At 35.2% G+C, this 27183-nt stretch overlaps 1 protein-coding gene across 1 annotated transcript; it reads left to right on the top strand.

Annotated features, from left to right (window-relative positions):
• The first annotated feature begins 456 nt into the window (after positions 1–456).
• LOC123664681 (maternal protein exuperantia) lies at positions 457–14383 on the top strand. The gene is made up of 10 exons (XM_045599190.1): positions 457–608; positions 1344–1522; positions 2918–3070; positions 3539–3681; positions 4095–4300; positions 4873–5008; positions 11848–11996; positions 12376–12515; positions 12623–12719; positions 13454–14383. The coding sequence occupies exons 2-10, from the start codon at positions 1364–1366 to the stop codon at positions 13510–13512; spliced, it is 1242 nt and encodes a 413-aa protein (XP_045455146.1). The 5' UTR covers positions 457–608; positions 1344–1363; the 3' UTR covers positions 13513–14383.
• Positions 14384–27183: the final 12800 nt, after the last annotated feature.

Genomic DNA, 27183 nt, shown 5'->3' with positions numbered 1-27183 from the left:
TATTTATAGTGTATTTTTTTTTTAAATGTTAAATATATCCCATTTAATTTTTTTAATCATTTCTTATATTGCATAAATTGTTACTTAAAATGTGACAAGAATATTCACCTTAAAGTCCTTAAACACACAAAACAAAATCACAAAATCTCATAACACTTAGGTTAATAGAATAATTATTTATAACTTAAGTAGTACTGTAGTATTAAAACAAATGAAATAACTGTATACACGTTATAATATACGTCAACGTTAAATTAATAAATTCCTAAAGGAACAAAATACTATAGTAATCCACTTGTTTCTTAAAAATATTGGAAAAATATTTGAAAATATATTTTTGAAAGTTTAATACATACACATAGTAAATGAAAACAGATATAAATAACCAATGAAAATTAGTTTTTTTTTTAATTAATTTTACCGATTCTTATACGAATTAAATAAAGTTCCAAGCACTATTGCGTTTTCCGATTGCCGCACACGTGCCAAGATTTCTGATATTTTCTACATAAATTACTTTAATTTACAGGCGTAATAAACTTACCTGAAACTTTTTATAAGTAAAGGATACTTCAACAACGTCCATCCAGGATCATCATATTTAAATAGTGAGTTCATCCTAAATTATTTTGACATACAAGGGCGGGGCAAAATGTCTGTAAAGAAAAGATCGCCACGTGTCCTAATTTTTATTTTTCTATCGATTTTCCGTCGGTAAAATATATATTTGATATTTTAATTTTAAATATGAAACTCTATATGAACTTCCGAACCTTATATGGTTCATAAGGTTGATTTTTCTCGTAATATGGGACGTTATTATCGACCTTACAAATCGATTTATTTTTGGTCGTATGTAGGTATTTTGTAGCGGCGTGACATCATTTTTAAGGTTGTAATCTATTTTTTTTTAGTTATTGTATGTATGCGTTAAAATTACGCTTACTTTGCTTAAAAAGTTGTTTATTGAAGTTCACATGATAAAAAGGTGATATTTTCTTAGGATACAACATCATTAGTTATTTATAAGATAATAAAATTATGATACGAGATCAATACAGATCAAACATCATTTACAATTTAAATAGTTATTAAAATAATACTGTTTCTATTATAAAATTTTAATTTCATTTATACTTAATTGATAGATTTTAATAAATAAATAATAATGTAAATAATTTTGTGATAATACATTTTTTATACTACCCTCAATTCGTTTCAATAAAATTAACTATGAGTGACTATAACAAGGGCACTACTACTGACTATATTAAGGAAACCTTAACCCGACTAAATTAATCTTTTATTAATAAAAATTAAAATATTATTTTTATTTGTTACAGTTATAAAGTCTATAAAGTACATGGCAATGGTATCAGAAGCTAAAGTTAATGGTAGTGGGGCCGAAGCTCCTGCCGAAGTTCTGCCAGCCTTGGCAGAGAAACCAGCAGGGCTGCCACCCGGCAAATACGCTCTTGTCGGATGGGACATGGATACAACGGGAAGGAGGCTCATTGATGAGGTAAAATTATTTTACTGTTACCCATTTAGTCATAAAATTTCATTACATTTTTGAAAAAATGCCTAAATAAAAAAAATTGATATAAGTGTGTAACACATGGTAAACGGTGTATGTGTTACCTTAAAAGTTTTATTTATATACTGTGTACTTTTATTCTTGTTGTAATACCTTTGGTTTACCCGAATAAAGAGAAAAAAGATTTGAATATACATTTTTGTATTCTTATGAAAGTACAAGCATATTTTGAATAGATAGATAAGATTTTATTTATAAAATGATATGAAATGACAGATAAAACTCACAAGAGCTATTTAACTACAGAATGCTTCATAAAATAATGCAAATATTACATAATTGTGATTATTAATTTGTTATTAAATGTTTCACTACCTACTTGTTGTTAATACTCTTTAGATCAGATAAAATTAACTATAACTTCTTTGCAAATGATGTATTTTATATCTATTTAAATTAAAATAATTTTTAGCGTGTTAATGTAATTTTAAACATCAAAAAAAAAAAATGTAAATTAAAAAAGTTAAAAAAATTTAGTTTCTCGTTTGAGAAAATAAGTAAGCAACAAATTGAAATAAATGAGAAACATTATTTTTGGCTATTATGTACAATATAGGTAGATTTTTTTTATCGGAGGTTAAATTTTTATTTCTGACTACCTTTATTCCGGTGCTGCGGTAAGTGTACTCATGCTCAGTACTGCGACTATCACGCGTTATTTTCGAACAAATGTACGTAAAAACGATCTTTACTGCAAAATCAAAATACGATACGAACTGACCTTTAACGACTGACAAATCGACACTTTTAAACAAAATAACGCGTCAGACATAATATTCTAATAAAATTAGTAACATTGCGTGCTAGAATATAGGTTTAGAAATTCGAAAAATACACAAAACCGAATCGGAGCACCCCACTGTCCACGTGGTCTTGGTCTGCCCTACCCCTAGAATGTTTTTTTTTTAAGCCGGAGCCAAGCGTTACTCTAACCTTAAAGGTTACAGCGGGGTTTAACAAAAATTTAACCTCTGATAAAAAATCTACCTATATTGTACATAATGACTGTTATTGAATGACTAGAGATAATTAAATATCTCAATGATAATCTATTGTTGATAATGTTAAATTTATTTTGCTGTACGAGTACATCATTATTTACTAATATTTGCACACTGTAAGGTAGAAGACGTTTGGATTATACTAATGTTAAACTTGTAAAATTACAACACGATTTTCTTGCAAATAAAGGTTACTATCATTATTATTATTAGGAACAAGTACTTCTATTTGACATTTATTTGTGTAATATTTTTTTTTTATAAAATCTGATGACAAGGCAGTTTTAAACAATAATAACAAAATGTAATTTTTCAACAGATATGTCAAATAGCAGCCTTCACTCCCAAACAATCGTATTCTCAGTACATTATGCCATACGGAGATCTGAATCCAGGTGCTAGGAGACGTCACAATGTAAGGGTCGTTACAGTGGGCCGTTACCGAATGCTGAAGGATACTAACACACATAAAGTACGTAGACAACACTAAACTATATTATAAGTTTTCTTTCAGAAGTTGAAATTAAGAAGAAATCACTAATACAGGACGCAATTTTCATTTAGAAATAAATTTTTGGGGTTGTTCATTTATTACGCAAAGCTCCAAAGGGAGGGGAAGTATAATGAGATATGACGTGTTTTTCATTGAACGCGTACCTTCCAAAAACCCATCTATAACAATATTTGAAAGAAAATTTGTTTGTAATAGGCTACTTTTAACCCCCGATGCATAAAGAGAGGGGTGTTATTATATTAATAGGGATGTACTTAAAATCATGATTATGAAATTTGTATAACATAAGACTTTGTTTGAAAGCAATCAAATTGGAAAGAAATATTGGTTTAAATTTGGAGATAATCACTTTTGCGAAATTGCCCTTAAAATTTAGTTAAAATCATTGTAAGCTAAATATTAGTAAATTATATATATTTTTTTCAGATATTAAAAACTAAATCTGAAATATCAGCATTAACAGACTTCCTAGACTGGTTAGAAAAAGAAAAGGGTGACGGCAGTGTAATCCTCATCTACCACGAGCCCCGTCGTCTCAGTCCTACAATGCTCTTAGAAGCTCTTACTCGGTAAATCATACGAATTTTTGTACTGTAACTAAATTAAATGACAGTAATTAATATTAAAATACATATATTTATCTGTTGAATTGTAGTTTGGCCATACTTTTAGAATAATTTTGAAAATCTTCTAACAAAATCATTGGTAAAGTGTCATAAAAATTGAATGCATTTTATAAACTTTTTTTGTTGTACCTACTAGAGTCCTGAACCTTCTGAGGCTTAATTAGGTTAGAAACAAATATATTAAGAATATCTAAACCATCAGGTTGTTACTGAAGAAATTGTTACGTCTGGAACTTTAACGCTAAATAAAAATTTGTTTTCAACAAAATTTTGACTGTTATATGTTTTTATATCATATTTTGGTTGTATTATCAGATATATGAAACAAATTGAAAAATGATTTTTCTTTGTTTCAGTTATAAGTTGTTGGACCGTTTCAAGACAATAGTAGCAGGTTTCACAGACAGTTATGCACTTGCCGCTGATAAATGCAAGTCGACAGTCAAATCGATATCATTAAGAGTTTTAGCCAGAGTATTGTTGGATGCAGATACACTATCTGTAGATAGCGCTTTGGATCGGGCTACTGCTGCATATAGGATTGTTGAACATCTTGCACAAGGTTAGATATACTTAAAAGAATACTAATTTTGAATTTTATTAGATTCTGATAAGCATATAAAATTGTAGTATTTTTTATGGACGTTGTAATTGATACTAATATGTCACATTGTTATTATAGGTCGTCCAATTGTGAATTACTTATTTTTTATTTATAGTTGCTAACAACATACAATAAAAATTATCCAATAGTATGCCTTCATTTGTTTCATGAGTTATTTTACTGTTATATTTTATTATATATATTTAATGAGTCCTAATAGTTTTACACGTTTGTTTCTGAACAAAACAATTTTTTTTTGCAAACCTCACACAATACCCAAAGCGATCCAGTCATTGAGCACTCAAAAGCTGTACCTATACCAATATCTATACTAATATTGTAAAGCTAGGAGTTTGTTTCTTTGAACATGCTAGTTTCAGGAACTACTGGTTCGAATTTACATTTTTTAGTACATTTTTTTCTCAAATTAATGCAGTTGAAACTGCGGGGCTCAGTCGGGGCTAGTTATAGTATAAGAATATTAAAATTTTATTAAAACAATAATGATAAAATAAAATGTGTTCTACTAGGAGAGCAGCAAGAAGTAGGAGCGGGTGGGGAAGGTACTACGGCCAGTAAGGATATGGTAGAGACGGCTCGCCTATGGGCTCGGCCCGTCCATACCGAGCTGGAGGCACTTGCCAACCTCAAGAAGCTACTAGAGAGGTACCTCCCGGTTCTATTGACATATTCATTTTGATAACTCTGAAATATAAGGGATCATCCATAAATTACGTCACGTTAATGAGGGTAGGGGGTCGACGAAAGGTGACATTTTGTGACAAGGGTTGGGGATGGGTTAATTTTGTGACAGCACAATTCAAATTGTAATAGTTGTAAATACTTAAGTACAGTTTTTTTTCGCGCCTTAGTGGTTTTGGCTAACACACGTATTAGAGAGATTTTGGTGTTTTATTTTCATTTCTTTCGTTAATTTACTGTAAAAATAGTCTGTTTTTTATAATCATTGTATTCTACTCTCATTACTGGTTGTTGTAAGTGTTTGTAGTTAGTTATTTATTATTTTTGTAAACTTAAATTTATTTTAGTTTAGAAATAAGTTTTTTAATTCAATATGGAGGTCGATCGACCCTCCTGATCCCTCCTGATCCCCCCGATCCTGGGATTTTTAACAATATCCCTGATCCCTCTTTATCTAATTCATCTTCCGAATCTCGTAAACGACCGAATGAACATATTTTAACTGATATAGCATCTAAGAAAATAATTGTCAACCCGGCCACTGCAAATCCGTCCATCCAATCCATTTACGTACACCCATCTTTCTCTGAAGGTCCTAAAAAATACTCAGGTGATGATAAAGGCCCCTTCATCGTTCAGGTGTCGCGGGAAGTAACTGAGCCCTCCTCAGGTACTACTCTCCGTGCGATACAGTTTGGGCAATTTTTACATAAACATAAAATCAGCTCCGTCGTAAAAGACGGAGTGAAAAATCTAGGCAGAAATAAAATCTCTGTTCAATTTGATTCCGCTGATGCAGCTAATTCATTTTTAAATAACCGCATTCTAAGCCTCTGCAAATATAATGCCTTTATCCCGACATATAATATATCTCGAATGGGTTTAGTTAAAGGAGTTCCCGTGGACTGGTCGATGGAGGAATTCGTCGACTCATTAGAACTTCCGGCTGGATGCGGTGAAGTTGTGAAAGCGAGACGTATGAATCGCAAAGTTCTCAATGAGGGAGTCATCACCTGGGTTCCTACCCAATCCATAGTTTTGACCTTTAGGGGACAAATATTGCCCACTAAAATCTTCTCCTATCACACTGCCCTTCCTGTAGAAACCTACAACCTTCCTACTATCATGTGTCTCAGTTGCTGCCGCTACGGGCATGTTAAAAATCAATGCAGATCGAAACCGAGGTGCTACAAATGTTCACAGCAACATGGTGGAGATTCATGTGATGTCACTAAGGACAATGCTTCTTGTGTTCATTGCTCAGGAACGCATTTCGCTACAGACAAAGGTTGCCCTGAGTATTCGCGACAACACTCGATTAAATTAGAAATGGCCGCTAGTAATAGTTCATATTTCGAAGCATCCACTAAATTTCCTCCTGTTCGTAGATCCTACGCGGAGATAACTAAAGAAGTATCCTCCCCGTCCTTACATATTTCTCTAAACCCCCACAATGCCAGCCCTTCCTCAAACAATTCCATCTCCTCCTACCGCAAAACCGTAGTCCGTTCTGCTCGCCCCTCTTCCGCTCTTGGGAAAGGGTACGATAGACAAGCCCACCAAGCCATTATTGGCAGCTGTCCTTCCACCACTCCTAACGGTTGCGCTATTAATGAAAACAATAACACTCCTTCCTTTAGAAACTCCTCAAACCTTTTAGAAATGCTTACTGAACTCATCCTTAGTATGGTTGTTTCATGCAGTGATGTTCCCCTACCGTCCAACGTTGCCCTAAACCTTTCCAAACTAGCTAATTTTGCTAATAATGTTTCCGACCAGCTTCCTTCAGTGGAACTGCCCGAGCATTCGTCCTAAAAAACATGAACTCATTTCCCTCATCAATCAGCATAGTCCGTCCATTATTGCCATCTCTGAAACGTGGTTAGTTCCTGGTTCTCGGTTTCGGGTCCCAGGTTTCTCCTGTTTGAGAGATGACAGAAGTGATGGATATGCAGGTTGTGCCCTTTTTATCCGCCATTTTATCCCATTTTCTCAAATCCCCCTCCCTCCCAGCCAGCACTTTAGTGCTGTTGCTGTGAGATCCTTAAACATTTCTATCCTTTCTATATATATACCTCATCCTTCTTCTTCCCTTTTTCCAGATCTTCACTCTGTCTTTTCTATACTACCTCCTCCTGTCCTTATAATGGGTGACTTTAACGCTCATCACACTGCATGGGGCTGTCATTCCTGCGATAGATATGCTCACTTATTGGTGGACATTGTTGATGATGCCAATCTTTGCATCCTTAATGATGGTTCCCCTACTCGTAGGGTTTTCCCTTCGCAAAACCCCGGGTCTGCAGTAGATTTGTCCTTATCGTCTCCCTCTCTTGCTTCACAACTTTCATGGAATATCCTTTCTTCCACTTTTGGCAGTGACCACTTTCCTATCGTCTTATCTCTTAATCAAAGTTCCACTTCTTCTATTATCTCAAATCCTAATCCCCTATTAAAATATTCCCTCAAAAATGTAAATTGGTCTGACTTTGCCAGTTCTGTTGATGACATATTGGACGCTATCCCAGGTTTTATAGGTGTTGAAAATGTCATTCTCTGTTACGAATCATTTGTCAATGCTCTTACAACTGCCGCCGATTTTCATTTTCCTAAAAAACATTTTCCCAAAAAACAGGTGCTTTCCACTCCCTGGTGGGATGAGGAATGCACTCGTGTATCGAAACAAAGAACAGAGGCAGAGTCTATGTATTCTGTGTCTATGTCCCCTTCTAATTTTTTACATTATAAACGGTTAGACGCTAAATTGAAAAGATTAGTGTCTAAAAAGAAAAAATGCTGCTGGGTTGATTTTTGTGAATCACTTTCTCCGCGATCTCCTTCTTCAGTAGTTTGGGCAAAACTTAAAAAATTTCGTCGTTCCCTCATTTCAAGTAATAATTCTTCTAATGATCCATCAGAATGGCTTAACAATTTTGCTGACAAACTTGTTCCTCCCTTTGTTCCTCACCAGAACAACTTTCTTCCTTCTCTTCCAAAACCTATCTCAGACGAAATGGATGCTCCATTTTCCTTCTCTGAGCTCCAGTGTGCTTTGTCTGGGCTTACAGACTCCTCACCTGGAGAAGATGGCATTCCCTACTCTTTTATAAAAAACTTAAATCATAAATCTCAGGTTATATTTTTAAACATAATTAATGGATTTTATACAACAGGCGTTCTTCCAGACTCTTGGAAAACACAAATAGTTTTACCAATTTTAAAACCAGGCAAAAATCCGTCAGATTCAAATTCCTACAGACCCATCGCCCTTTCATCTACTTTAGCGAAAATTACAGAGCATCTGTTGAAGAACCGTTTGGAATGGGTAATGGAAAGTAGAAATATTCTCTCTCCCTCTCAATTTGGCTTTCGAAAGGGACTGAGCACAATGGATAGTCTCAGCATTCTCACCACAGATATTCGAATAGCCTTTGCAAAAGGAGAGTACCTTGTGGGTGTATTCCTAGACATAAATTCTGCATATGACAATGTTCTTCTCGCGGTACTCAGGCAAAAACTGCATCAGCTGGGTATTCCACCGAGGATGATACATTTCATATGTAATTTACTTTTCTGCAGATCAATATCTGTAAGATTCCAAAACGTCTCTCTTCCCCCCAGACTTGTCTGGAAAGGTCTCCCTCAAGGCTCCGTCCTTAGCCCTTTACTTTATAGTATCTACACCTCTGATCTCGAATTATCTGTCAACAATTTTTGCAACATTTTACAATACGCTGATGACATTGCCATATATTATCGATCAAATTCAGTCGATGATATCACATTTAGGGTTAACTCTGCTTTGCATTATCTAGGCCAGTGGCTGTCTGACCATGGCTTATCTTTATCGATAACCAAAAGCCAGGCAGTTGCTTTCTCTAGAAAAAGAATCGTCCCTGTCTTCGATTTTCATTATGGAGGTCAGCGCATTGACCTCGTAGATAAGGCTAAATTTCTGGGAGTTATTCTCGATAACCGACTTAATGGACTTTCTCATACAGAGCATATTCTTAAAAAATGTGAAAAAGGTATCAATGCCCTTCGGGCAGTTTCAGGCGTTTGGTGGGGAGCTCACCCATATTCTCAAAAACTCCTCTACAATGCCATAGTTCGTAGCCATATGGACTATGGTTTATTCGTTTTAGACCCTATTATTAAATCAACTTCAGAAAAACTAAATAAAATACAATACAAATGCCTTAGAATCATTCTGGGTGCTATGAAATCTACACCTACGAATGCTCTGCAGGTTGAATGCGTTGACCCTCCGTTGCAAATAAGGAGACAATTCCTTTGTGATCGGTTTGTCAGCAAAATGTTACAGCTATCTTCACATCCTCTTTGGAGTCGTTTAAGCGAACTATCACAAATTCACAATCCCAACAAACCCGAATCATGTCTTTTGAATAGCTTCCTGTACTTTACTAAACTTCCAAATCCATATATTCAACTGCCTATAAATCCTCTTTTTTCTATTCCCTATAAAGCCCTTGTATATCGTCCTGTCATTGTTACGAACCTTGGTCTTATCAAAGGTTCCCCGAACACTAAGTCTCTCTTTAATTATGTAGTTCATCAAAATTGGTCCGATCATCTACTTATTTATACCGATGCGTCTAAACTGTCCGCAGATAGCTGCGTTGGCGCAGCCTGCTGGATCCCAAAATTCAAAATTATTTTACAGTTTAAGTGCCCGCCTGAATCATCGGTCTTCACCGGTGAAGCAGTCGCTATTTTGGAAGCTATTTTATATGCCCACTCCCATGATTTAAGACAAACCGTAATTTTGACTGACTCCTTAAGTTGCCTATTAGCAATTAAGGAAAACCCGTTTCGTAGCAGAAAAAGATTTGTCATTATTTTAAAGATCAGGGAAGTTTTGTTTTTATGTCATCAGAAAGGATTGCAGATCACTCTTGTTTGGATTCCCAGTCACTCTGATATTCCCGGCAACGAGACTGCGGATTCATGTGCCAAATCTGCCATCCAAATCGGCTCCCATGCTCACTATAAAAATTTCTGTTATGATCTTGGTGTTGCAGTGAATACTCGGTTGGCCAATTCGTGGACATCATCTTGGATATCATCCAAAATGGTAAAAGGTAAATACTATGCGAGCCTGCAACCAGAAATCCCTAGACGACCATGGTTTTTCCGTTTTAGACACGCCGATCGCTGGGTCACTTCGACCATTTGCAGGTTGCGTTTAGGTCACGCGTGCACACCCAGACATCTCGCAAAAATTAGAGTACGGGACCATTCACTCTGTGAATGCGGTTTAGATGAAGGATCCCCATCCCATATCCTGTTTAATTGCCCCAAACTCCTTCATCCGTTGTATGACGTACTTCCTCCTGAAGTTCCCCGCCCTATAAATGTTGAATCTTTATTAATGTTTGTGTTTAGTCCTCTGTGTTCGTTTTTATGTAAATATATTAAATATAATAAAATTAAATTGTAAATATTACAATGTATATATATATATATATATATTTAGTACAATGTTATATACTTATAAATATTTTTATATTTTTGTACATTTTGAGAGTATTGTGAATAAATACATACTATTTTCGTGTATTTTCAAAATTTTACTAAATTGTATTCTCAAATCCACCGAAATAATAACAATCTCCGTCGTGTGTTCTCCATCCCACGTGACATTGGCGAAATGATATGTGTCAAACTGACACAACTAAAAGCCATTAAGCAAAGAACTGAACTGAACTTAAGTACATCATAAAAAAATTGGCAGCTATAGAGACTGCCGATAGAAGTGAAAACAGAACTTTTAGTATTAAAATTTGAAATTTCATAATGAATCATTAAACAATTTAAATAATAATCAAACAAAAACACTTTCAAAAATGCACATTGAACTTTTTAACCGACTTCAAAAAAAGGAAGAGGTTACTCAATTCGACTGTATATGTTTTTTTTTTAAATGTATGTTCGGAGATAACTCCGTCGTTTATGGACCGATTTGGATAATTCTTTTTTTGTTGGAAAGGAGATATCCCTAGTTTGGTACCATGATAAGGAAACCAGGATCTGATGATGGGATCCCAGAGAAATCGAGGGAAACTCTCGAAAACCCGCATAACTTTTTACTGGGTGTACCGATTTTGATAATTTTTAATTTAATCGAAAGCCGATGTTTATTATATGATCACATTTAAATTTCATCGAAATTTGATTACAACTTTTGGAGTAATCTTTGATAATGTGTATTTACTTGACATTTTTTTTTTGTCTACCTACGTTATATTACTTGTCTGTTTTTCTTCGTTTGCCTGAAAACACAATTATCACTAAATCCAATCAATTTCACATATAAGATATACACAGCACATATATAGCTACAGATACATATACTGCTGTAAGCATGTCGGTGACGCGAACTCATAAGATTATCCCCTACCAAAAAGTCCCCATCGCGGCTAAAGAAATTTTCATTTCAAAAAAAAAATTGTTACTTGGTGTACTGTTATGGTGTTAGGAGTCAACCGTTTATATTAATGATATTTTATAAATATTCATACTACTATATGTACTATGTTTGATCGATATAATCGATGTTAATTTTATTGAAAAATAATTTAAATGGGAATGAAAATAATGTAGAAACTGTTCGTGTAAATATGTGTATATAAATTGTGAAATGAATGTGATGTAATTTATGGATGGCTCCTAGAAGCGGATCGTTTTTTAAATATATTAATAGGATGCTGACCCAGCTGATGTGTGTGTGTTCACATGGTCACAAGTCGACCCAACTAACAATCATTATGTGGGTGTTACAGACAGAACACATTCCGGCCAGTATTCGCTCCGCTACTTCGGTTAGCGCGTCCAGAGCGCAAGAGAGTGACTCAGCTCCGTCGCTTACTGGCTGATGCTGGTCTGCTGTATGATCAGCTCCGGGACGCCTGGCAGGATTGTAAGCTGCAAGGTGAGATAGCTTCCTTCTAACTCTTCTACATGAGCTATACATCCCTTCTCTAGAGCAACAAAGTGACTTTTCAGCTATATTGGACCTTGAAGTCATCGTGGATTTAAGGCCTATATAAAAATTGACTTGTGATATGGTAGGATGTTGGGCATTAAAATAATTTAAAAGTCTTCAAGCCTTTTAATTTTATTGTTATTTAGTCCTTATTATTTATCAGTTTAATTCTCAGTTTAATTCTTGTTTTTTATAGTATCTAAAAATGTTTTATTAATTTTCAAATATGCTTAAAAACCTAATACGATTCTTTGGAACTTTGTTAGTGTGCCTTATTTGTAATTTAAATGTACATTTATTTATATTAAAATTGTTTAAACACTAGGTTTAGAAAAACAATTGGAGGCCTTATCGGTATCAGCAAAAGAGGAAGACATTAAGGAGCTGATTGAAATATTTGACTGTCACTTTGATCCTGCCAAAGAGCCTAAAGGACTCAAACCTCGAGTACAGAACAGAACTAGGGTGAGTTTATTAAATAAGTATGTATATCTGTATATCACATGACACATAAGCAAAGAAAAAGCATTAAAATTTGAGGGACCTTAAAAATAATGTAAAAATATGTTCAGGGAACGTCTTCAGCGGGTGAGACGGGTGATGCCGAGGGGACCACCAGCGAGTCGCAAAAGACGTCCATTCAAAATTCACCCAACAAGACTAATAGTGGTAAGGGAATTTGTATAACTTGATAAATAAATCTTATATTGAAACCCTATCAGAATTTCCGACACTAAAACTTATTAGATTTTGACATATTATAAAATCGGTATTATTTTTATTATAATTATAAGAGACAGTATCGTTTTAGTTTTTAACGAATACTGTACTGTGTAATTTTAACCGACTTAAAAAAAAGGAGGTTCTCAATTCTATTGTATTTTTTTTGTATATGTATCTCATTACTTTTTACTGAATGTACTACCGATTTTGATGGTTTTTCTGTTCCCTTTTTGTATTGTAAGTTGGTGCTTGTCATGTGGATTAAATTCGTGCCAGATCTGATATGATCTTTCCAACAAAAAAAGAATTATCAAAATCGGTACATCAGTAGAAAGTTATGCGGTATAATACAACGTAAATCGACGAAAAAAGCGTAAAGTAAAAACGCATTATTAGATATAACTCGAAAAGTAGTTGCTAGATCTCAAATAAATTTAAATGGGACCAAATGACACACACCACCTTTCGATTAAAAGAAAATTTGTCGAAATCGCTTCACCCAGTCAAAAGTCTAGTGACATACATTAAAAAAAAATTGAGAACCTCCTTTTTTGGAAGTCGGTTAAAAAAAACATAAAATGAAAGATGTACAAAGACATTTGTACATCAGGCCTTTGTACATCTTTCATTTTATGTTTTTTATCGTAATACTATTTTTAATATTATTATTTTTTTTTCAGATGTACCCGCAGCTGAGCCTAGTCAAAACCCCGCGCCGGAGGCTATTCCGAGCAACTAACTCGACACTACAATAATACTTACAATAAAACTAAAGCTTAGATTTTTGTATCATCACATACTATCGTTTAGTATCATAAAAGAGCAATAGCATGTGACGACATTTATTCGTATTATGCGTTTAGGTTAAGTCTCCTTTGGAATTGAAACTTATTTGTTTTGCATGCGGTAAACGAGTTTACATTTTTTTTTTATTTGACTGTTAACCTTTTATTTTGTTTATTTTTTCATTTGCTTGATGCGTAAATTTTTATATATACATGAATAGATGGTAATGTAGATGAGTGCCTTAGCAACTCAGTGTTTTAAGAAAGTTTATTCACACTTTTGTGTAATAAGTATGTAACAACGTTTTGTTGTTTTTTACAAATCCGTGTTTACTGTTGGAGCGGTCGCTCCGTTGTATGATGTTGGAGTCGTAATAATATTTTATACATTACAGTTATAGAGGAAATATTTGTTGTGTTGGGCTTTTTAAAAGTACAATTTTTCGTATTATCTTTATTTATTGAAAAAATTAAAAGTTTATTTATATTTTTTTTTCAATACGTGCAATCACATGGAAAGGATGGACTGATTTATTTACATCCGATAAATAAATAAAAAATATATTTATTTTTTTCCGAAGGCATAATATATTTTAGGCTTTAATAAATGAAATACGCATTTTTCGCTATACTAATGAGCTGTCGCATATCATTTCTTTTGCCATAAAAAGTTTCTAAGGTTAAGTTTTCTTACAATACAATAAGCTCGCGTAACGAAAACAGTGTGTACCTAACTTACGTCTAATTTAGTTAGTTTTAACATAGACTGTACATATAATTTAATTTCTTATTTTGTTCAGATCTCTAATAAATATGTAAGTCTAATTTTGTCTTTTTAATTATAATTGCACCTACACTTTTTTTTAATCTTTTAAACTTCATTCACCGAAGTTACAAATGCTATTTTCATGCGCCTTCCAAAAAAGAGGAGGTTGTCAATTCGACTGATTTTTCTTTGTGTTACTTCATAACTTTTACTGGGAGGACCGATTTTCATGTTTTTTTTTTTTAATCGAAAGCTGGTACTTGTCATGTGGTCCCATTTAAATTTGGTCAAGATATGATGAGCACTTTTTGAGTTATCTCAAATAATGCGTATTTTCTTGACTATGTTTTTGTTACCTCCGTTGTATTACTTATCGATTTAACCCTCCGTTGTTCGCGTGGGGTCTTTAAAAGCCCAGGTGTTACAGAAATGTAAAATGTTAACATTTAAAACCATCTCAGCGATTCAATATTTTAGGTACCATCCTAATTTGAATTATACTTGCTGCGTATCGCCGCTAACTTCAGTTCACGCTTAAGTGCCGAGAGATATAAACGTGTTTTGTGCGTACGGGCTTTGAAAGACCCCACGCGACTAACCGCGTAAGTAAAATTGAATTGATTTTTTTAATTTAGATTTCTTTTCTAACATATTTTTATGTTTTTTTTTGTTATTTTAAATTTTATTAACTGGTAAAATGGACGAAGAATATCAACGTCGTATATCAAGCTGGTTAGATGTTAAAAATAACGATGTTAACGTGGTCGTGATGATGAAGATGGTGAAAGCGGTATATATCTGGATGAAAGGAGTAAGCATAACACTGATTCTGAGCAGAAATGTGAAGATGAATCTACAGAATGACATGAGGTATTTCGGGATGAGCTGTTTGAGAATTGGGAATTTTTGCGTGCGCATCGTCAGGTTCCAGAATCGTTGGACGAACAGTATGTGGTTTTGGAATCGAATGAACAACACATAGATTTGAAAAGTTCGTATAGAGATGATGAGGCATTGATAAATATATCGTCACAAAACTTTTTCATCGTCAAAAACAGGGAGAGAAATGGTACCTACAAAATAATTTAAAAATAGAGGAAGACTTTAACTGAGGTAGGGCGGCACAGCAGGAATTTCCTGCTCAAAATATGGAGCAGCCCGACTGGGGTAGTACCTTACAGAAGATCACAGCAAAATAATACTGTTTTCAAACAGTATTGTGTTCCTGTTGGTGAGTAAGGTGACCAGAGCTCCTGGGGGGGATTGGGGATTGGGTCGGCAACGCGCTTGCGATGCTTCTGGTGTTGCAGGTGTCTATAAGCTACGGTAATCGCTTACCATCAGGTGAGCCGTACGCTTGTTTGCCGACCTAGTGACATAAAAAAAAACACCTTTGCATTCATTATCCAAGACCAAGAGATCGAAAATTCAAATCTGTTTGCCATTATTGTAAGGGTGACATATGCCCAACACATATTAAAACGGTATACACCGACTGTGTTCAAAAGGATAATCGGTAAAAACATGACTGACTTCAATTGGTAAAAGTTTGTGTTTTTCTTGTTGGTGTTTCCCAAATATTCCGTAACTGTCTTTGTTATTTTAGTGTTATTGTATATAGATTAATTAAAAGGAGAAGTTCCTACATTTAGTTACATTAAAACATTTTTTTTTGTGATTGTGATCTTAAGGAGAGAAATTTAGGTTCCTACTTTTAGATTGTAAGTTGAAGGCAGAAATAAAAGAATATTTTTACGTAACTCGTTGTAGTCTTAATGTAATAAGATTAATTACCAATAATTTGCTGAGATAATTAAGTAAATTTAATTAGATAGTTGTTTTTTAGGCTGTTTATTTTTGGGGTCTTCAGAGACCCCACTCGACCAACCGCGTAAGCAAAAAATGCGCGACTGACCGAAGGTTAATTGAAGTAATTTTTTTTTCGTTTGCAAGCAAATACAATTATATATGACAACTAGCTGTGCCCGCGGCTTCGCCCGCGTTGAAATCAGTTTGTCACAAAGTTTTCCCGGCAAACTTCCAGTGAAACTTTCATCAAAATCGGCTTTGCCGTTCCGTAAACCTTCCTCTTGAAGCCCTCTCTCCATTTGTGAAACCGCATGAAAATCCGTTAAGTAGATTTTGAGGGAATCGGTCACATACACTTTTGGGAACTTTGTTTTATAATACACTAACTGTTGCCCGCGACTACGTCCGCGTGGTTATGAAGATATGCATTACTATTAAGATGCTTAACGCAAATTATTTTTTTTATTTCAGTCGCTTGAAATGCTTATCACTCTGAGTAACTTTTTCAAAGGCACAATTTAGTATAATTTAATAGTTATTTATATAAAACCTCTCTATACACCACATTTTTAGTTTTATTTTCAGGCTGCAGTATGAATAACCTATCAGGCGAACTTGTTGCTACTGTATATGTTTCATACAAACTATCAACCCCAATTAAACCCCCTTAGCGATGGAATATGTTTGTTGTTGTTTTTATATTTTTTATGATTTTTATAGTCGATTTTTTTTTCTGTGATTTAATTTAATATGAATTTGTTACATATAACTTTATTTGTATATTGTGCGTCTGTTTTCTTTTTGCGAATTGTGTGTAACACCTATAATTAAGGCAACACTTATACTTAATATTGTAAAAATTTATTCTTTTTTGTTCTTGTTAGTGTATGTCTTGTTGGTGTTAATGTTAAATAAATAAAATAAAAAAATAAAATAAAAATATCGCAAAATCCGTTCTTAGCGGACGTCTACTAACTATAATCTACCTCCCTGCCAAATTTCATCTTTGTCTATCTTGGATGGATGGACCATCCAGCGGTTTTTGAGTTCTCGTGATGTCAATCAGTGACCTTTCTCTTTTATATATATAGATTACGATGTATTATTTGGACACTTCCTCGCCATCTATAGAGCATACATTTTAAATTTCAAGTCTCTTGCCTTAATAACATATGACTTTCATATAAACTTCCAACCCCCGTTTTATCCCCTTATGGATCGAGTTTCGTAAAATCCGTTCTCAGCGGATATTTACGCCCTATAAGGAACCTATCTGCAAAATTTCAAGTTTGTAGCTGTTATAGTTTCAGAGATTTCGTGATGAGTGAGTCAACCTACCATACCCCATTTTAACCCCAAAAGGGAGTTGATTTCTAAAGATACATTATTTGAACACCTTCTCAACATTTATAGAGCATACATTTTAAATTTCAAGTCTCTTACTTCAAAAACATAGGACTTTCATACAAACTTCCAACCCCCGTTTTATCACCTTAGGGGTCGAGTTTCATAAAATTCGTTCTTAGAAAATTTATTTGCCCTATAAGGAACCTACCTACTTGCCAATTTTCAAATTTGTAGCTGATATAGTTTCGGAGATTTCGTGATGAGTAAGTCAACCTACCATCCCCCGTTTTAACCCTAAAAGGGAGTTGATTTCTAAAGATACATTATTTGAACACCTTCTCACTATCTATAGAGCATACATTTTAAATTTCAAGTCTCTTCCTCCAAAAACATAGGACTTTCATACAAACTTCCGAACCCCGCTTTATCCCCTTACCGGTCGATTTTCGTAAAATCAGTTCTTAGCGGATGTCTAAGCTCTATAAGGACCTACCTGCCAAATTCCAACTTTGTAGCTGTTATAGTTTCGGAGGTTTCGTGAAGAGTGAGTCAACCTACCATCCCCCGTTTTAACTCCAAAAGAGAGTTGATTTCTAAAGATACATTATTTGGTCACCTTTCTACAATCTATAGAGCGTACATTTTAAATTTCAAGTCTCTTACTTCAAAAATATAGGACTTTCATACAAACTTCCAACCCCCGTTTTACCCCCTTAAGGGTCGAATTTCGTAAAATTCGTTCTTAGCGGATGTCTACGCCCTATAAGGACCTACCTGCCAAATTCCAACTTTGTAGCTGTTATAGTTTCGGAGGTTTCGTGAAGAGTGAGTCAACCTACCATCCCCCGTTTTAACCCCAAAAAAGAGTTGATTTCTAAAGATACATTATTTGAACACCTTCTCACCATCTAAAGAGCAAACATTTTAAATTTCAAGTCTCTTACTCCAAAAACATGGGACTTTCACACAAATTTCCAACCCCCGTTTTACCCCCTTAAGGGTCGAATTTCGTAAAATTCGTTCTTAGCGGATGTCTAAGCTTTATAAGGAGCCTTTCTGCCAAATTTCAAGTTTGTAACTATTATAGTTTCGGAGATTTCGTGATGAGTGAGTAAACCTACCATCCCCCGTTTTGAACCCAAAAAAGAGTTGATTTCTAAAGATATATTATTTAAACACCTTCTCACCATCTAAAGAGCAAACATTTTAAATTTCAAGTCTCTTACTCCAAAAACATGGGACTTTCACACAAACTTCAAACCCCCGTTTTACCCCCTTAAGGGTCGAATTTCGTAAAATTCGTTCTTAGCGGATGTCTACGCCCTATAAGGACCTACCTGCCAAATTCCAACTTTGTAGCTGTTATAGTTTCGGAGGTTTCGTGAAGAGTGAGTCAACCTACCATCCCCCGTTTTAACCCCAAAAAGGATTTGATTTCTGAAGATACATTATTTGTACACCTTTTCACCATCTAAAGAGCGAAAATTTTAAATTTCAAGTCTCTTAATTCAAAAACATAGGACTTTCATACAAACTTCCAATCCCCGTTTCACCACCTTAAGGGTCGAGTTTCGTAAAATCCGTTCTTAGCAGATGTCTAAGTCCTATAAGGAGCCTACCTGCCAAATTTTAAGTTTGTAGGTGTTATAGTTTCGGAGGTTTCGTGATGAGTGAGTCAATCTACCATCACCCATTTTAACCCCAAAAGGGAGTTGCTTTCTAAAGATACATTATTTGGACACCTTCTCACCATTTAAAGAGCGAACATTTTAAATTTCAAGTCTCTTACTTCAAAAACTCAGGACTTTCATACAAACTTTCAACCCCCGTTTTACCCCTTTAGGGGTCGTATTTCATAAAACCCGTTCTTAGCAAATGTTTACGCCTTATAGGGAGCCTATCTGTCAAATTTCAAGTTTGTAGGTGTTATAGTTTCGGAGATTTTGTGATGAGTGAGTCAACCTACCATCCCCCGTTTTAACCCCAAAAGGGAGTTGATTTCTAAAGATACATTATTTGGACACCTTCTCATCATCTATAGAGCATACATTTTAAATTTCAAGTCTCTTACTTCAAAAACATAGGACTTTCATACAAACTTCCAACCCCCGTTTTATCACCTTAGGGGTCGAGTTTCATAAAATTCGTTCTTAGCAAATGTATATGCCCTATAAGGAACCTACTTGCCAATTTTCAAATTTGTAGCTGTTATAGTTTCGGAGATTTCGTGATGAGTAAGTAAACCTACCATCCCCCGTTTTAACCCCAAAAGGGAGTTGATTTCTAAAGATTCATTATTTGAACACCTTCTCATCATCTATAAGGTATACATTTTAAATTTCAAGTCTCTTACTTCAAAAACATGGGACTTGCATACAAACTTCCAACCCCCTTTTTACCCCCTTAAGGGTCGAATTTTGTAAAATTCGTTCTTAGCGGATGTCTACGCCCTATAAGGAGCCTTTCTGCCAAATTTCAAGTTTGTAACTGTTATAGTTTCGGAGATTTCGTGATCAGTGAGCCGACCTACTAGCCCCGTTTTAACCCAAAAAGGGGTTGATTTCTAAAGATACATTATTTGGACACCTTTTCACCATCTATCTATAGAGCTTACATTTGAAACTTCAAGTCTCTTACGTCAAAAACATGGAACACTCATACAAACTTCCAACCCCCATTTTACCCCCTTAGGGGTTGAGTTTCGTAAAATCCGTTCTTAGCGGATGTCTACGTCCTATAAGGAGCCTACTTGCCAAATTTCAAGTTTGTAGGTGTTATAGTTTCGGAGATTTCGTGATGAATGACCTTTCGCGTTTATATATATTATAGACTAGCTGTGCCCGCGGCTTCGCCCGCGTTGAAATTAGTGTATCACAAAGTTTTCCCGGCAAACTTCCAGTGAAACTCTCATCAAAATCGGCTTAGCCGTTCCGTAAACCTTCCTCTTGCCAATGGTGGAGCCCTTTCTCGAATGGTGAAACCGCGTGAAAATCCGTTAGTAGATTTTGAGCGAATCGATCACATACACTTTTGGGGACTTTGTTTTATAATACACTAACTGTTACCCGCGACTACGTCCGCGTGGTTATGAAGATATGCATTACTATTAAAATGTTTAACGCAAATTATTTTTTTATTTCAGTCACTTATCGAAACGCTTATCAAACTGAGTAACTTTTTAAAAGGCACAATTTAGTATAATTTAATAGTTATTTTTATAAAACCTCTATACACCACATTTTTAGTTTTATTTTCAGGCTGTTTAAGTTTCATACAAACTATCAACCCCAATTAAACCTCCTTAGCGGTGGAATATCGTAAAATCCGTTCTTAGCGGACGTCTGCTGACTATACCTCCCTGCCAAATTTTATCTTTGTCCAACCTGGATGGATAGACCATCCAGCGGTTTTTCAGTTCTCGTGATGAGTGAGTTAGTGACCTTTCTCTTTTATATATATATAGATTACGATGCATTTTTTGGACACCTCCTCACCATCTATAGAGCATATATTGTACATTTCAAGTCTCTTACTTCAAAAACATAAGACTTTCATACAAACTTTCGACCCCCGTTTTTTGGATCGATCCCCCCTTAGGGGTCGATTTTCGTAAAATTAATTCGTAGCTGTTTACACTCTATAAGAAACCTACCTGCCAAATTTCAAGTTTGTAGGTGTTATAGTTCCCGAGATTTCGTGATGAGTGAGTTAATCTACCATCCCCCGTTTTAACCCCAAAAGGGAGTTGCTTTCTAAAGATACATTATTTGGTCACCTTTTTACCATCTATAGAGCATAAATTTTAAATTTCAAGTATCTTACTTCAAAAACATAGGACTTTCATACAAACTTCCAACCCCCGTTTTACCCCTTTAGGGGTCGAGTTTCGTAAAATTCGTTCTTAAAAGATGTCTACACTCTATAAGGAAATTATCTATCAAATTTCAAGTTTGTAGCTGTTATAGTTCCGGAGATTTCGTGATGAGCGAGTCAACCTATCATCCCCCGTTTTAACCCCATAAGGGAGTTGATTTCTAAAGATACATTATTTAGACTCTTTCTCATCATCTATAGAGCACACGTTTTAAATTTCAAGTCTCTTACTTCAAAAACATGGGACTTTCATACAAACTTCCAACCCCCGTTTTATCCCCTTAGGGATCGAATTTCATAAAATCCGTTCTTAGCGGATGTCTAAGACCTATAATGAGCCTATTTGCCAAATTTCAAGTTTTTAGGTGTCATAGTTTCGGAGGTTTCGCGATAAGTGAGTCAACCTACTATCCCCCGTTTTAGCCCCAAAAAGGAGTTAATTTCTAAAGATACATTATTTGGACACCTTTTCATCATCTATAGAGCTTACATTTTAAATTTCAGGTCTCTTACTGCAAAAACATAGGACTTTCATACAAACTTCCAACCCCCGTTTTACCCCCTTAGGGGTCGAGTTTTGTAAAACCCGTTCTTAACGAATGTCTACGCCTTCTAAGGAGCCTATCTGCCAAATTTCAAGTTTGTAGGTGTTATAGTTTCGGAGATTTCGTGATGAGTGAGTAAACCTACCATCCCCCGTTTTAACCCCAAAAGCGAGTTGATTTCTAAAGATTCATTATTTGGACACCTTCTCATCATCTATAAGGTATACAATTTAAATTTCAAGTCTCTTACTTCAAAAACATGGGACTTTCACACAAACTTCCAACCCCCGTTTTACCCCCTTAAGGGTCGAATTTCATAAAATTCGTTCTTAGCGGATGTCTACGCTCTATAAGGAGCCTTTCTGCCGAATTTCAAGTTTGTAGGTGTTATAGTTTCGGAGATTTCGTGACCAGTGAGCCAACCTACTATCCCCCGTTTTAACCCCAAAAACGGGTTGATTTCTAAAGATACATTATTTGGACACCTTTTCACCATCTATAGAACTTACATTTGAAATTTCAAGTCTCTTACTTCAAAAAACATAGGACTTTCACACAAACTTCCAACCCCCGTTTTACCCCCTTAGGGGTCGTTTCTCTTAAAATCCGTTCTTAGCGGATGTCTACGTCTTATAAGGAGCCTACCTGCCAAATTTCAAGTTTTTAAGTGTTATAGTTTCGGAGATTTCGTGATTAGTGAGTCAACCTACCATCCCCGTTTTAACCCCAAAAAGGGGTGTATTTCTAAAGATACATTATTTGGACGCCTTCTCATCATCTATAGAGCATACATTTTAAATTTCAAGTCTTTTACTTCTAAAACATAGGACTTTCATACAATTCCAACCCCCCGTTTTACCCCCTTAGGGGTCGAGTTTCGTAAAATCCGTTCTTAGCGGATGTCTACGCCCTATAAGGAGCCTTTCTGCCAAATTTCAAGTTTGTAGGTGTTATAGTTTCGGAGATTTCGTGATCAGTGAGTCAACGTACCATCCCCCGTTTCAACCCCAAAAAGGGGTTGATTTCTAAAGATACATTATTTGGACACTTTTTTACCATCTATAGAGCATACATTTTAAATTTCAGATCTCTTACTTCAAAAACATAGGACTTTCATACAAACTTCCAACCCCCATTTCACCCCCTTAGGGGTCGAGTTTCGTAAAATCCGTTCTTAGCGGATGTCTACGTCCTATAAGGAGCCTACCTGCCAAATTTCAAGTTTGTAGGTGTTATAGTTTCGGAGATTTCGTGATGAGTGAGTGACCTTTCGCTTTTATATATATTATTAATAGATTATTATAGATTATAGATTATAGATATCACATAGTACTAAATATCGCCAAAGATTATAGTCTATCCTAATTATGTATGTAATACACAAATATGCCACAGTCGGTTAATTTTACAGGCCAATTCAAAAATCTATAGACCAGGAGTTCCTAACTAGTGGGGCACGCCTCCCAAGGGGGGCGTAGAGAGTGTCAAGGGAAGCGGGGGCGGAAAGCGTTAATAATTTTTTTTATACCACTGAGGTGGCAAACAGGTAAAAAAACAAAAAACCATGTGTGAAATTCACACGTGGCAGAAGTTGAAACCTTCAAAATAGATGAGACGAATGTAAAATTTCGGGAAGAATATAATTGTAGGTTTTAGTAATGATCATAGTGATACAACGTTTGATGATTATTTTACATTTTATTCGTATAGGTAGGTATATTACATAGATTTATTCAGACTCAGAGCTTACATTTTCGATAAATGATACAAGAGGCTAATGGTAACTAAAGTATTCAATAAATACTTTTTTCTTAATATGGTCAATATATCTTTGGAATATTACGTCAATTACAGAAGTTCAGGAAGAATTTCTAGAAATGAAGGCTGATTCGTCCATGAAAGATGACTTTCATCTTTTGACATTGGAGCAATTTTGGATCAAAAGATTGCCTGTTAATTCGAAACTTGCCTCTCTTGCTTTACGAGTATTAGTACCTTTTTCTTCAACTTACTTGTGTGAGACAGGCTTTTCTGCTCTAGTATTAATTAATACTAAACAGCGAAATCTTGATGTCGATAGTGACCCGATGATAGCTTTAACAAAAACAGAGCCTAAAATTAACCAATTGGTTCTGAACATGCAATCTCAAGTGTCTCATTAGTACCTACTCTTATTATTATTATTAGTATTATTATTTGATAAAACATTTATTTTAATTTCAAATTTTAAACATTGTTTATTAGAATTAAAATAAAAGGCTTTTAAGTATATAATGTGCATTTTTTGTATTTATTGAAAATGTAAAGGGAGGGGAGGGGGGCATGAAAAAATTATTAATAGTCTGGGGAGCCTCATCAAAACAAAGGTTGGGAACCCTGCTGTAGACTCTGGTAATAAGGTTATTGGTAGTTTGAATGAGAAATATGCTTTAGTTTTAGACAGTATGAAGTGTTCTTCCGGCAGATGAATGGCATCAGTAATTTCTTCACTGGTGTATAGCAGCTACCCGCAAATTATCGTATCATGAGTTCGTTTTTGTCAATGGTTGTTAGAGGATGTCACGTTATATTAAACGGACCGATAAATCTTTTCAAAAATAATCACAATTTTTGATTTGGAAAATGACGATTCGAAGGTGCCTTTGAAGCTCTTTTTGAATAATGCTAATTTTAACAGACTTCAAAAAAAGGAGGCGGTTACTCAATTCGACCGTATAGATATATATACATACATACGGTACATACCGTATACATATGTATATGTTCGGGGATAACTTCGTTGTTTATGAACCGATTTTGATCATTCTGTTTTTGTTGGAAAGTAGATATCTCTGGTGTGTTACCATGATAAGGAAACCAGGATCTGATGATGAGATCCCAGAGAAATTGAGGGAAACTCTCGAAATCCGCATAACTTTTTACTGGGTGTACCGATTTTGATGATTTTTAATTTAATCGAAAGCCGATGTTTATCATGTGGTCACATTTAAATTTCATCGAGATCTGATTACAACTTTTGGAGTAATCTTTGATAATGTGTATTTACTTGACATTTTTTTTTGTCTACCTACGTAATATTACTTGTCGATATAATTGAAGTCGGTTTTTTTTTCGTTTGCTTGCAAACACAATTATTGATTCTGATTTAGTAGTGTTCCCATATTCAATATTCATTCCATATATATATTCCCATATCAATATTATGAGCAATTCTGGTGTGTCAATGAACCTCAAACTAGACCTTGCTAATTTTCAAAAGAACTTCAAGAGATAAGATTTTGACACACATGATTGAACTTGATTTGAACACAGATGTCCGTGCGGAAAAGAGGTTGATTCTTTCGGACTACACGACCTTTCCAGTAACAAGAGTTCAGGTAGGTTTTCCCGCCACGGTTCCTTAAACGATACCATAAAAAGAGCTCTTGCCACCATCGACGTTCCTGCTCTTATCGAGCTTACTGGAATTAGTCGCAATGATGGCAAGAGACCTGATGGATTGATGTTGGTTCCCTGGGAAAGGGGACGGGCGCTTTTGTAGGACGCAACCTGCGTTGACACACTTGCTCCGTTTCATGTTAGGGACACAGCCTTAAAAACGGGAGCCGCAGCGGAAAAAGCTGAAACGACTAAACGGCACAAATATTTGTCACTAATTCGAAATTGCATCTTTGTGCCGTTTGCAGTCGAAACACTTGGAGTTGCAGTGCTAAAAATATTTTAAATGAGATAACTCCTCGCCTTATTGCCTCCACTGGTGACAAGAGGGCTGGTGCATTTTTTGCCCAGAGAATCGGCATAGCGATTCAACGGGGAAATGCTGCCAGCATTCTTGGCACAATTCCACGCGGACATGATTTATACCAAAACTATCTGTAAATATTTAGTTCTTAAGTTGTGAATTGTAAATATGTATAATTTTGAGTAAACTATTTTTATTTAAAAAAAAGAGAAGTAATAAGCAAATAGCGTACGGTCAACCTGGTGGTAGGCGGTTACCGTAACCTATAGGCGCCTGCAACACCAGAAGCATCGCAAGCACTTTGTCGACCCTACCCTCAATCCTCTCAGGAGCTCTGGCATCCTTACTCTCCACAGGAACACAATACTTAATGAGTGCAGTGTTATTCTGTTATGATCTTCTGTAAGATTCGGGTGGGGAAGTCCCCACACGTTCAACCTTTTGTGTTAAATTATTGGAACCTATTTTTGTTGATTGAGCTAAATGGTGAACCTTATCTCAACTTACTACGTAAACCTAATGAAGTATAGAGAGCATTGAATCGCTTCACTCTAATAACTGTATGGTGACATTTTTTTACAATATAATGGGTCTTCACTTCGTTCTCAGAGTCGGGAATTTTTTTCACTTTATATAATTGATTGGTCTCAACCAATCAACTTGACACGATCCACTTCTTTGGTTACCTACCTCGTTACCGTTTCGTCTACGGCCGAGGAAAATAACTTATTTTCAAGTTAGATCAAGGTCGTATCATGCACAGTGACAATACGAAAAATTTTCACGTTTGACTAGTTGAAAAAAAAAGGTATACCTACTCGGCACAAAAATTGAAACGTTTTTTAGCGAACATCAATGTTTGCAAAAAAATTGACGGCATATCCGACATCTATTATAAATATTACGGACTATCTAATCATTTATTTATAGTGATCATTTTTCTAACATTGACAATAGAAATAATTCAAACTATTAAACAGGATATATTACTGTGATTTGTAATTCATAGCGATGTTGTAATGAAAAGTGACAATTATTAAAAAACTCACTGCAAAATTAACATTTCTTCAATACATTGAAGCCTAATTTTGATTTTGAAATCTAATTTGATTTTAACCGACTTCAAAAAAGGAGAAGGTTACTCAATTCGACCGTATTCGGGGATAATTTCGTCATTTATGAACCGATTTTCATAGGTAGGTAACTCTTTTTTTGTTGGAAAGGAGATATCCCAGGTGTGGTACCATGATCTGATGATGGAATCCAAGAGATATCGAGAGAAACCCTCGAAAATCGTAGTGACGACTAGTGCGTTTGTTAATTTTTTCGTCTACTTAGGCTGAATTACTTGTCGATGTAATTGAAGTCGGTTTTTTTCGTTTGCAAGCAAACACAATTATAATTATTCTAATCAAGTCTCTAATAAATAAATTTAAGCTTGTACGTATATCTCCGTTCATAACATATATTTAGCACTAGCTGCTGCCCGCGACGTCGTCTGCGTGAACGCTATACAGCACCAAAAATACCTACGATTATACCT

This window comes from Melitaea cinxia, chromosome 22, assembly GCF_905220565.1.
Source record: "Melitaea cinxia chromosome 22, ilMelCinx1.1, whole genome shotgun sequence".
NCBI classification, from domain to species: Eukaryota; Metazoa; Arthropoda; class Insecta; order Lepidoptera; family Nymphalidae; genus Melitaea; species Melitaea cinxia.
The sequence above is the reverse complement of the archived record's forward strand: the minus strand, read 5'-3'. Positions and strand labels throughout refer to the sequence as shown.